We start from the raw sequence: 12769 nt of genomic DNA, 5'->3' as shown, positions 1-12769 counted from the left end.
CGCTCCTCCTTCAAGCCTCTGCACTAACTGCCTCCAGAGACCCAGCCTGCTCTTCCTGCCAGCAGCCCCCAGCCACCTCCGGCTGCCCAATAGTGAGCTCCCTCTGAGCCAAGCAGTGCGAGGTGGGGTTAGCTCAAGAAGACCCAGAAGCCCCTGCAAATTCTAACACCGACTCAGTTCATTCATTCCCTCCCCTGCTCTGAAACCCCTGTGGCTCCCTCTCCTCCCACATCCCAGCTGCTGCTTGACCCCAGGCATCTCATCCAACCCGACCCACCACACGCTGCCCATCGCTAGACCACCCCACCCCAGTCCAGTGCCCAGCCCAGGCCAGTTTGCTGGGGGTGTGTGTGCAAGTGGAGGAAGCGAGGCCCCCCCCCCCCCCATTTCCGAGGGGTCCCCTTGGCCCAGGTCACATGCTGGTCAGGAACCAGCCAAGGGACCTGGGCAAGCCCTCCTGCTGCAGGGCCAAGAGAGGCAGGGGCTGAGACAGCAGACAGACTGTGTGCAGGCTGCTTAGGAGAGTGGTGCCTCCACACAGGGACAGTGTGGTGGTGACAGAGAATGAGGCAGACCCACGGCTGCTGTTCTGCAACAGCCTACGCCCAGCTCCGATAAGCGAGCCCACCACGCACCGGCCATGTGCACAGTGGCGCATGCCTGTACAGGGTTTCAGTAGGGATGCTCTTGCAGGGGGCACCAAGAAACGGGTAACAGAGGGCCCGGAAGGGCAACCAGGCCAAGAAAGGGAGGCTGGGTTTGCGCCACGCAGCCTCAAATGCTGCTCTCATCAAGTGGACCACATGTGAACGGGTGACCTGTAGCTGGCTAAGCAGAGGGTGCCAGCAGGCTTGGAGGACGTCTGGAGGCAGCAGCAGGAAGAGGCCCCGTATTCCTCTGCCCCATCCAGTCCCCACTCCTCCGGGGCCTGCAGATCTGCAGCTCCTTGAGAATGGGCACCTTGTTGCCACCAAAAAACCACGAAGTAAGGGCCATTCTGAGCACCCACTTACGCCAGCCCTGCCAGAGGGGCTTCTCCTGCTGGGCAGCTGAGGACCCTGAGGCTGGAAGGCCACGGTGGGGCAGAATGGATCCAGGCCTGTCTCAGGCAGCCCCCTTTTCCCACGGGAGAGTGCTGTGGGAAGGCAGGCAGAGCATCTGTAACCCCGACCCTGTGACCAAAGTCGGAGCGGGGCCCGGGGAGAGGAGGGCCGGGCAAGGAGGGGGCAACTTGTTTACACACCTGGAGCTCTCACCAGTGTTTAGAGACCTCACTGGAGCCTCCCAGCCATCCCCTGACCTTTCTTTCTCCAAGGTCCAAGGTCAGCTGGGCCCCCAGTGCAGGCTCCTTCCATTCTGCACTTAGCCTCAGTACTCACTGAGCCAGGCGCAGTGCTCGGCCCTGGGGATAAACGGCTCACGGGACAGAACACAGTCTTGAGCCTCCTGGAGCTTACGGTCTGTCGAGAGGCGGGTCTCACGTCAGCCCTGACAACTGGATGAGGTGCTGAGGGCCGTGCAGGAGCCGAGTTAGAGCTAGCTCCCACAGCGGGGTTTCTGCACATAGGGTGCAGTCAGGGAGGGCTCTCTGGGAGGCGCCATAGAAGCTGAGAGCTAAAGGTGGAGGAAGGGGTAGGGCAGAGGCCCTGCCATGGGAATTCGGAGGGGCCAGGTGAGGAATCTGGGCGTTATCCTTCCTGCAGTGGGAAGCCGGGGTAGGGGTGTAAGGCAGCGATGACACGGTCTGATTCTCACTCTAACAAGATGCTGTGCAGCTGTGGAGTGAGGAGACTGCTGCGTGGTTCAGAGAGACAGGGAAGGGAGCAGGGATGGATCCCGGGGCTGGAACCCAGGGTGCATTACAGGTTGTGCTGCGGGACTGAGCAGGGAAATTCAGAAAGCAACCAAGGCTGCCCCCAAGGCTTCTGCTTGAGCAAGTGGGGAGACGGGGCTCCATAACCGAGGGTGGACAGACAGGGAAATCAGAACTCAGCCCTGAGACAGAGAAGCTCCCTGGGGAAGGCCACACGGCCGGGACAGCCAGGTTTGCCACCTGACTCCGCCACTCACCAGCTGTGGCCCCCATCTGATGTGTGGGCTCAAATGCCCAACCCCAAGGCTCTTGTGACCATGGGTGCCACAGGCAGGAGGCAGCGTGGCTGCCCACACCTGGTACTCAGCATTGGTGGTGACTTGGGGCATGGATGGGTACCTCTAGACCCCTGGGCCATACTCCTGACTAGGCTGAGGGCTGTGGGGCTCAAGCCCTCTCCTGGCAGAGCACAGGCCCTGACTGCAATCCCAGCATGCTCTGGGGTGGGGGCGAGCTCTCTCCAGCCTCTGCTCTTCCTCAGCCTCACCACTCCTAGAGACCTGGGAGCGTGTGCCTGGGGTCCAGAGGGGTCCCTGGGTCAGGGCTTGCAGAGAAGCAGGCCCCCCATGGTCCTGCTGGAGGGGCCTGCACTCCCAGCTTGGGCTCAGATGGGCTACTGACTCCCACCCTCTTGATGGCAGCCCAGGGCCCCTCCATTGTAAGGGGCACACTCATATGGCAGGGTGGGCAAAGTGGACCATTCCCCTCTCCCGCCAAACTTCCTACTCCTATGAGCCCAGCCCAGGGGGAGTGCACTAGCATTGTGACCACTGCATTCCCTGGGCCTAAATAAATCGAGTCTTTCCTCCCCAAGCTGCGGCTGAGCCTGAAGCTGTCAGATCTCCCACCATCTCAGGCTCCATGGGCTGGAAAACCTTGAACAAATCATTGCTTCTTGCCATGCCTCACTTTCTTCATCTGTGCAATGGGCCCCCTTCTCTGCCCTACAAATGTGAAAATGCTCCTTTGGGGCCAGCAGACCCAGAGACCCCGTAGGCAGGGCTGTAAGCCAAGTCCCCTGCCCCTTTGTGCCATAGATAGGCCTCTCTGGAGAATGTCTTCATGTCATTCAACCCATGGTGACAGGTGCCATGGGCCCCGCCCCTCTGAGGACCATGACCCTTGAGATACCCATCCTGGCCTGGAGCAAAGGAAGTAGGAGATGAGAGGCAGCCTGAAAGGCCAAGAAGCACAGGCTGGAGGCAAAGGTCCAATGGGGAAGGCCAGCCTTGGCAGAGCCCCTCCCAGCCACACTCCCTCAAGGTGAGAAGACATCGAGGGTGGAAGGCAAAGGCACCCTGGATGTGGAGAGGGCAGGCCAGGCCACCCTCTCTCCATGTGTGAGTGTGGGAGTGAGGGTCCCCTGCCCGTGGCAGCTACAGAGGCCACTTCCCAGGAGCCAGGGAGGAGTACCCAGCATCATGCTCCACCTCCTCAGCCTGTGCCTGCAGGGCGGGGCCACGGGGACCGTGGGGGCTGTCCAAAGGAGCAGCTGCCACCTGGTGATGGCTCCCACGTGTGGAGACTGGAATTCTCACGTGTGATTTCTCATTTTTCAAAGCACTGCAGGGGCCATGGTCAGGCCACGAGCTAGTGTGCTCTGCGATGGTTCTCACAGAACCCAAGAGGTGAGCCGCTGAGGCTCAGGGACGGGCTGCGCTGGGCTTGGCCACGTCCGACCGCCTGACCCCACTCTCCTTCCTCCACAGCTGACCCTGCTCCCCTCACCTCACTTGGCCTCTGGGCAGCAGGGCTTGCTCCCAGGTCCTGCAAGCAGTGCCTCATCTTGCAGAACAAGTCCACTGGCCCTGGCCTCCTTCTCTGATGGCAGGAAGGTAACATGCCAGGTCCAGAGGCGGACTGAGTGGCTTGCTGGCATCAGCCTCAGCCTGGGGAAGGCCCCGAGCCTGGGGACCACCCAGGCCTTGTCCACCCCATGCCCTGGGGTCCAGGCACTGTCCCCTTCCCAAGGTCATGAGGACTCCTCTACTGATAGGAGTCTAATGGCCCTGAGAGGGAAAGGGTGCCTTGCCGTGGCACGAGGCCTCGGAGAGCAGAATTCCCTGGGCTTTGGCCACCCCCTCCTGATGGAGCCCTGTACCACCAGCCTGGGGCTTACCAGTGTGAGCGCAGGAAGTTCAGGAGCAGGATGGCACAGCCCAGGGAGTAGCAGGCCAAGTACGGGGATCGGAAGGCCCTGCTCAGCTTGCGGGTTTTCTGTTCCCATCTCGCAACCTAAACGGGGCAAGAGAGGAGGAGGAGGAAATGTAAGACCTTTGCTGGGCAGAATCCCGGGGCCAGGGTGGAGGTGGGGAGCAGGTCTCTGTGCTCCAAGGCTCTGAAGCCCCTGGTTGCAAGGCAGGAGAATTACACGGGAGCAGCTGCTGTGTGGCTCTCAGGCCAGCTCCGCGAGCATCTCCACACTCCCTTAGTCCTGTTTGGGTGAACCACGAGGTCCTCCTGGAAGCAGCTCTTGGACCCAACACCCCTCAAACACGGCAGGAAGCAGAAGGGGCCTGGCAGCCCCGGAAACACCCCTGCGCCGGCACGGGGCTCGGACCAGACTTCAGCCTCCCTCTGAGCCTGGGGCCCGGGAGGCAAAATTCCAGCACGCCCACAGCAGACAAGAAGAGACAGCGGAGGAGAGGGCGCCGCCGCCAACACATGGGGCAGCTGCCAAGGAGGCCTGCGGCGGCGGCGCCCACAGGGGCCGGCACCCCCGCTCAGGTGGCCAGGCAAGGCCGGCAGGGGCACCTCGTACCCTCACCCCCGCCTCCCCCACTCCCTGAGGCACAGACTTTCAAGCTTTTACATTTCAGACACAGAATCCTTATTTTATTTTTTCAAACTAATCATATCTATAATCAACCTTCAATAGCTGCCAGTGGAGCGAGGCGAACAAACAGCTCTAAAAAATGCCCTTCCGGCCCCTGCTGTCCCCACCGCCCCCCTTCCCCGCACCCACGTCGCTGCCACGCTGGGCTCCCGCTGCACCATGTGCACCGGTGAATGAACAGGGTGGGAGCGGGGAGGGAGGCAGTGGGTGAAAAAGGCAAATACACAGGGAGGCTGCAAAGGAGGTGGCGGGAAGTCAAGGTGGCTGTGATCTCTCTGTGTGAGTGAGTGGTCCATCAGAGCCCTGAACAGGAATATATGCACACACACGGAGCATCTCGAAGGCCCTGGCTGGCGCTCTGCAGCTCTGCGCACTGGAAGAGGACTGGACCCCGGGGGCCATCTATCTCCATTATGGCCTCAGCCGTGATTCCGCCTGCTGCCCGGCTTGGCTTCCCAGATGCACCTGCCTTTCCTGGCAATTAATCAGCAGGGACAGTGATTAGCAGCTCCAGGTCCACCAGCGACTTGGCCCAAGGCCACCGACTCTCTGACTCTCTCCCTGGAGGTAGCTCCCAGGCTTGGCCTCAGATTTCCTGGGAAGTAACAGGCCGGGGGGCGAAGCGGGTATAGGCTGAAGTTTCCGGGAAGGAGAGGTGAGGGAGGTGGCTCCTGGGCCTTCCCCTCAATCAGGTCTCCACCGTTGGCACCACTGCCCACCCTCTCGGAAGGTAAACAAGCCCTTTGTCCGGCTCCAGGCAGGCGGCCTCTGCTGACCCCGTGGGAAGCTCAGACCTCACTCAGAAAGAGAATGGCGTGAGTGCTTCCGGGGTGAATGCACCACCTAGCAGCCTGCAGATGGCACCGTGGGGCCCAAGGCCACAGACTTCACACTTCTTATGGCCACTTCGTGTTTTTTTTTTTTTAAAGATTTTATTTTTTCCTTTTTCTCCCCAAAGCCCCCCGGTACATAGTTGTGTATTCTTCGTTGTGGGTTCCTCTAGTTGTGGCATGTGGGACGCTGCCTCAGCGTGGTCTGACGAGCAGTGCCATGTCCGCGCCCAGGATTCGAACCGATGAAACACTGGGCCGCCTGCAGCGGAGCGCACGAACTTAACCACTCGGCCACGGGGCCAGCCCCGCCACTTCGTGTTTTTTAAAAAAATTTTTGAGATATAATTCAAAGTGGTTTTTAGTTGTGCAACCATCACCATAGTCTAATTCCAGAATATTTCTATTACCCTACATACAAACCCCGTGCCCAGTAGCTGTCACTCTCCACTCCTCCCAGCCCCTGGCACCACTAATCTACCTTCTGTCTCTATGGATTTGCCTCTTCTGTAAGTTTCATACAAACAGAATCATACAATGTGTGACCCTTTGTGTCTGGCTTCTTTCCCTTAACATAATGTTTGAGGTTCATCTAAGTTTCAGCAGGTATCATTGCTCCATTCATTTTCACGACTGACTAATACTCCGTTGCATGAAAGGACTACATTTTGTTGATCCATTCATCAGTTGATGGACACTTGGGTTGTTTCCCCCTTTTGGCTACTGTTAGTAATGCTGCTGTGAACATCTGGGCACAAGTTTTCGTGCGGACATGTGTTTCCATTTCTCTTGGGTGCACATCCAGCAGTGGCACTGCTGGGTCATAGGGTGAGTCTATTTTTAACTCATTGAGGAAGCGCCAGACTGCTTCTCACAGAGGCTGCCAATTTACATCCCCATCAGCAGGGCTTTGCCAACACTTGCTATTTTGCTTTTCTTTGTTTTTTTTTAAAGATTTTCTTTTTTCCTTTTTTTTTTTTTAATACATATTTTTTAAAGATTTTATTTTTTTCCTTTTTCTCCCCAAAGCCCTCCGGTACATAGTTGTATATTCTTCATTGTGGGTCCTTCTAGTTGTGGCATGTGGGACGCTGCCGCAGCGTGGCTTGATGAGCAGTGCCATGTCCGCGCCCAGGATTCGAACCAACGAAATACTGGGCCGCCTGCAGTGGAGCTCGCGAACTTAACCGCTTGGCCACAGGGCCAGCCCCAACACTTGCTATTTTTCATTTTTAAAAATTGTAGCCATTCTGGTGGGCGTGAAGTGGGAAGTCATTGTGGCTTTGATTTGCATTTCCCTACTAACTATTGACGATGTTGGGTGTCTTTTCATGCACCTATTGGCGATGTCTATGTCTTCTTTGGAGAGCAGTCTGTTCAAGTCCTTTGCCTGTTTCTTGTATTGGCTTGATTGTCTTTGTTCACGAGCTGTTTATATATTCTGGATACTAGATCTTTATCAGGTATATGATTTACAAATATTTTCTCCAATTCTGTAGGTAGTCTTTCTCTTTCCTTATAAGGTCCTTTGATGCATTAAAGTTCCTTATTTTGATGGGCCACTTTGTTTTGCCCTGTAGGATTCAACCCAACTCAGCCAACCTTCCTCTGGGGCCTACTGGTGTGTGCTCGGCACTGCACCAGGTGTGGCTGAGGCCCCCAAAATGAACAAACCACCAGGCCTGCCCTCAGGGTGGCTCAGAATCTACCAGGATAACACATAGATTTGAGTTTCTGACTGTGTGCCTGTAGTACACAAGCCAGCTGGGCAGATTTGCACAACATCAGGAGGGAATCTCGGGTAGCTGGACTGCAGGACAGGTCGTGTGGCCTATGAAGGGTTCCTTCTGGAGGTCTCCTGCAAGACACAGGCATGCTCCAAGCAGCCACACCAAGGGGGAAAGAGAAGCCCTTTCAGAGTGCCTGCCCATGAGAAAAGACTGGCAGGTACTAACAACCAATGGGGCAAAGAAGAAATCAGAAGAGAAATCAAAAACTACCTGGAGACAAATGAAAATGGAAATACAACATCCTAAAACCTATAGGATGCAGCAAAAGCAGTTCTAAGAAGGAAGTTCACAGTAATAAATGCCTACCTCAAGAAAGAAGAAAAGTCTCCAACAACCTAACTTTATACCTCAAGGAACTAGAAAAAGAGGAACAAACAAAGCCTAAAGTTAGTAGGTGGAAGGAAATAAAAAAGATCAGAGCAGGAATAAATGAAATAGAGACTAAAAAGATAATAGAAAAGATCAATGAAACAAACAGCTGGTGGTTTTTGAAAAGATAAACCAAACTGACAAACTTTTTAGCTAGACCCACCAAGAAAAAGAGAGAACGCAAATAAATGAAAGAGGAGACGTTACAACTGATACCACAGAAATACAAAGGATCATAAGAGACCCCTATGAATAATTATACACCAACAAATAGGATAAGCTAGAAGAAATGAATAAATTCCTAGAACCATACTACCTACCAAGACTGAATCATAAAGAAATAGAGAATCTGAACAGACTGGTTCCCCTCAGGGAGACGGAATCAGTAATCAAAAACCTCCCAACAAACAAAAGTCCAGGATGATATGACTTCATTGGTAAAGCCCACCAAACCTTTAAAGAAGAATTAATACCAATCCTTCTCAAACTCTTCCAGAAGAGGGGGGAACACTTCCAAACTCATTTTACAAGGCCAGAATTACCCTGATACCAAAACCAGACAGGGACATCACAAGGCAAGAAAATTACAGGCCAATACCCCTAGTGAACATATGCAAAAATCCTCAATCCTCTTGAAACAAAAAAACAACCCACTATCTGGGAAAAAATATTTGCAAGTCATATATCTGACAAAGGCTTAATATCCTTAATATATAAAGAACTCTCGCAACTCAACCACAAAACATCAAACAACCCAATCAAAAAATGGGCTGGAGACATGAACAGACATTTCTCCAAAGAAGATATACTGATGGCCAACAGGCACATGAAAAGATGCTCATCATCGCTGATCATCAGGGAAATGCAAATCAAAACTACACTAAGATATCACCTTACACCCGTTAGAATGACAAAAATATCTAAAACTAATAGCAACAAATGTTGGAGAGGTTGCGGAGAAAAAGGAACCCTCATACACTGCTGGTGGGAATGCAAACTGGTGCAGCCACTATGGAAAACAGTATGGAGATTCCTCAAAAAACTAAAAATAGAACTACCATACGATCCAGCCATCCCACTACTGGGTATTTATCCAAAGAGCCTGAAGTCAGCAATCCCAAAAGTCCTGTACACCCCAATGTTTATTGCAGCACTGCTTACAATAGCCAAGACGTGGAAGCAACCTAAGTGCCCATCAACAGACGAATGGATAAAGAAGATGTGGTACATGTATACAATGGAATACTACTCAGCTGCAAAACAGAACAAAATCATTCCATTTGCAATAACGTGGATGGACCTTGAGAGGATTATGTTAAGTGAAATAAGCCAGCGAGAGAAAGATAATCTGTGTATGACTCCACTCGTATGAGGAATTTAAAACTATGGACCAAGAACAGATTAGTGGTTACCAGGGGAAAGGTGGGGTGGGGGTGGGCACAAAGGGTGAAGTGGTGCACCTACAACATGACTGACAAACATTAATGTACAATTGAAATTTCACAAGATTGTAACCTATCAATAACTCAATAAAAATAAATAAATAAATAAATAAATAAATAAAATCCTCAATCCTCAGCAAACTGAATTCAACAATTCAAATAAATTCAAAGTCAACAATTCAAAAACAATAAAAAATACAAATAAAGAAAATGTGGTGTATACACACAGACACACACACACACACACACACACACAAAATGGAATATTATTCAGCCATAAAAAAAGAACGAAATCTGGGGGCCAGCCTGGTAGTGCAGCAGTTAAGTTCACACGTTCCACTTCAGCAGCCATGGGTTCGCCAGTTGGGATCCCTGGTGTGGACCTACACACATCTTATCAAGCCATGCTGTGGTGGCATCCCACATATAAAACAGAGGAAGATGGGCACAGATGTTAGCTCAGGGCCAATCTTCCTCAGCAAAAAGAGAAGGATTGGCTGTAGATGTTAGCTAGGGCCAATCTTCCTCAATAAATAAATAAAAGAATGAAATCTTGCCATTTGTGACAACAGAATGGAACTTGAGGACATTAAGCTAAGTGAAATAAGTCAGACAGAGGAATAAAAGCACCATATGATCTCACTTATATGTGGAATCTTAAAAAATAATAATAATAAGCTCATAGATATTGAGAACAAATTGTTTGCCAGAGGCAGAGTGTGGGGGTGGGCAAAATGAGTGAAGGGAATCAAAATTTACAAACTTCCAGTCATGACAAACAAGCCCTGGGGTGTCATGTAGAGCATGCTGACTCTAGTTAACAGCTCTGCACTGCATACCTGGAAGTTGCTCAGGGAGTAAATCTTAAGAGTTCTCATCACAAGAAAAAAATTCTGTAACTGTGTGTGGTGATGGATGGTAACTAGACTTATTACGGGCATCATTTTGCAATACATACAAAATATCAAACCATTATACTGTACACCTAAAGCTAACATAATGTCAATTATACGTCAACTAAAAACTTAATTAAAAAAACAAAACAATACACCATGATCAACTAGGATTTATTCCAGGGACGCAGGGATGGTTCAACATCTGCAAATCAATCAATGTGATACACCACCTTAATAAAATGAAGAATAAAAATCACATGATCATCTTAATAGATGCAGAAAAAAGCATTTGACAAAATTCAGCATCATTTATGATAAAAGCTCTCAACAAAGAGGGTACAGAGAGAATATACATTATAAAGGCCATATATGACAAACCTACAACCAACATCATACTCAACGGTGAAAAGCTGAAAGCTTTCCCTCTCAGATCAAGAACAAGACAAGAATAGACATGCGCACCACTTTTATTCAACATAGTATCTGAAGTTCTAGCCACAGCAATTAGGCAAGAAAAAGAAATAAAAGGCATCCAAATTGCAAAGGAAGAAGTAAAACTGTCACTCTTTGCAGATGACATGATATTGTATAGAGAAAACCCTAAAGACCCCACCAAAACACTGTTACAACTAATAAGCAAATTCAGTAAAGTTGCAGGATAAAAAATCGACATACAAAAATCTGTTGTTTCTATACACTAATAACAAACTATCAGAAATTAAGAAAACAATCCCATTTACGACTGCATCAAAAAGAACAAAATACCTAGGAATAAATTTAACCCAGGAGATGAAAGACCTGGACACTGAAAACTACAGAATAGAGCCCAGAAAGAAACCCACACCTATAGGTCAATTAATTCACAATAAAGGAGCCAAGAATATGCGATGGGGAAAGGACAGGCTACCCAATAAATGGTGCTGGGAAAATGGGACAGCCACATGCAGAAGAAGGAAACTGGACCCCTTCTTACGTCATACACAAAACTCAACTCAAGATGGTTCAAAGATTTGAACAGAAGACCTGAAACCATAAAACTCCTAGAAGAAAACATAGGCAGCAAACTCCTCGACACGGGTGTTCACGATGATTTTTTGGATTTTACACCAAAAGTAAAGGGAAAAAAAGCAAAAATTAACAAGTGAAACCACATCAAACTTGAAAGCTTCCTCACAGCAAAGGAAACCTCAACAGACTCAGGCGGCAAGGGCCGACAGGATGGCAGGGCAGAGGAGGCTCCAGGGGCGGGATCAGGTGTCAGCAACTGTCCAGAACCCCGAGGGTCTCCAAGACACTGACAATGACAATCACAGTGACTCGATGCAGCATCTCACCGTTTCTAAAGTGCTTTTACTGGAGCTCACTTAACCCTCAACACGGAGGGCGACGCGAGTGAGCTCCATTTACATATGAGGAAGCAAGGGCCCCTCAGAACCGACTGGTGGGGTCACACCGCCAGAAAGAGGGTCAGCAGAACAACCCTCGGGCTCCTAACCCAGGGCTCCTTCTAGCCACAGGTGGCCCCTCTCTCCACCCTCCTCATTAGCCCAGTTGTTTTTCAAACGAGCTACCTGGTACAGTCATGTCTCTCTTAATGAAGGGGATGCATTAGGAGAAATGCATCGTTAGGCGATCCCGTCGTTGTGCGAATATCATGGAGCGCACTTACACAAACCTAGGTGCCGTAGCCTACCACACACCTGGGCTCCACGGTACAGACTATTGCTCCCCAGCTGCAACCTATGCAGCATGTTACCACACTGAACACTGCTGCAATTCTAACACAAGGGTAAGTACTGATGTAGCTAAACATATCTAAACATAGAAAAGATACAGTAAAAAAAGATGAAAAATGGCACCCCTGTACAGGGCATTTACCGTGAATGGAGCTCGCCGGACTGGAAGTTGCTCTGGGTGAGTCAGTGAGAGAGCAGTGAGTGATGTGAACGCCTAGGACGTCACTGCTCACTGCTGCAGGCTCTATAAACACTGTGCACTTACGCTACACTGAATATATTTTTCTTCAATAATAGACTAGCCTTAGCTTACTGGAACATTTTTACTTTACAAACAATTTTTAAAACTTTTTGACTCTTGCATAATAACAGCTTAAAACACAAAACGCACTGTATACCTTAGAGACAGTATATTAATAAAGATATAGTACGTTAATAAAATGTTTCAGATATATAGTTAAAAACTAATTATAAAAATATTAGTAGTTGTTGCCCAAATATCGTCTGACTGGTGCTGAATTGTCATTATTAGGAAATGGAGGGGCCAGGCCAGTGGGGGAGTCATTAAGTTTGCGTGCTCCGCTTTGGTGGCCCAGGGCTCACTGGTTTGGATCCTGGGCGCAGACGGAGGCACGGCTCATCAAGCCATGCTGTGGCAGCACCCCACATAGAAGAACCAGGATGACCTACAACTAGGATACACAACCATGTACTGGGGCTTTGGGGAGAAAAAACAGAGGAAGATTGGCAAGAGATGTTAGCTCAGGGCCAATCTTAAAAAAAAAAAAGAAATGGAGAGCATTGTGCTTTTTCTTTCTTTGTATCCTTATTCTATACACATTTTTTTCTATTTAAAATTTTTTTTTAATCTTTAAACCTTTTTTTGTGAAAAACTAAGACACACATTAGCCTAGGCCTACACAGGGTCAGGATCATCAACACCACTGTCCTTCACCTCCACATCTTATTCCACCAGAAGGCCTTCAGGGCAATAACA

At 50.1% G+C, this 12769-nt stretch overlaps 1 protein-coding gene across 11 annotated transcripts in view; it reads right to left on the bottom strand.

Moving 5' to 3' along the window:
- The window catches only part of PEMT (phosphatidylethanolamine N-methyltransferase), a 91956-nt gene that overhangs the window by 12562 nt on the left and 66625 nt on the right, over window positions 1-12769 (bottom strand). For all 11 annotated transcript variants that reach the window (XM_070228352.1, XM_023653681.2, XM_023653679.2 and 8 more), the window contains exon 3: window positions 3993-4108. In XM_070228352.1, coding sequence (XP_070084453.1) covers window positions 3993-4108 — 116 coding nt within the window. The remainder of the gene's footprint in view (window positions 1-3992; window positions 4109-12769) is intronic.

This window comes from Equus caballus, chromosome 11 (genome assembly GCF_041296265.1).
Source record: "Equus caballus isolate H_3958 breed thoroughbred chromosome 11, TB-T2T, whole genome shotgun sequence".
NCBI classification, from domain to species: domain Eukaryota; kingdom Metazoa; phylum Chordata; class Mammalia; order Perissodactyla; family Equidae; genus Equus; species Equus caballus.
Note: the sequence above shows the minus strand (reverse complement) of the source record. Positions and strands in the feature narration are given on the sequence as shown.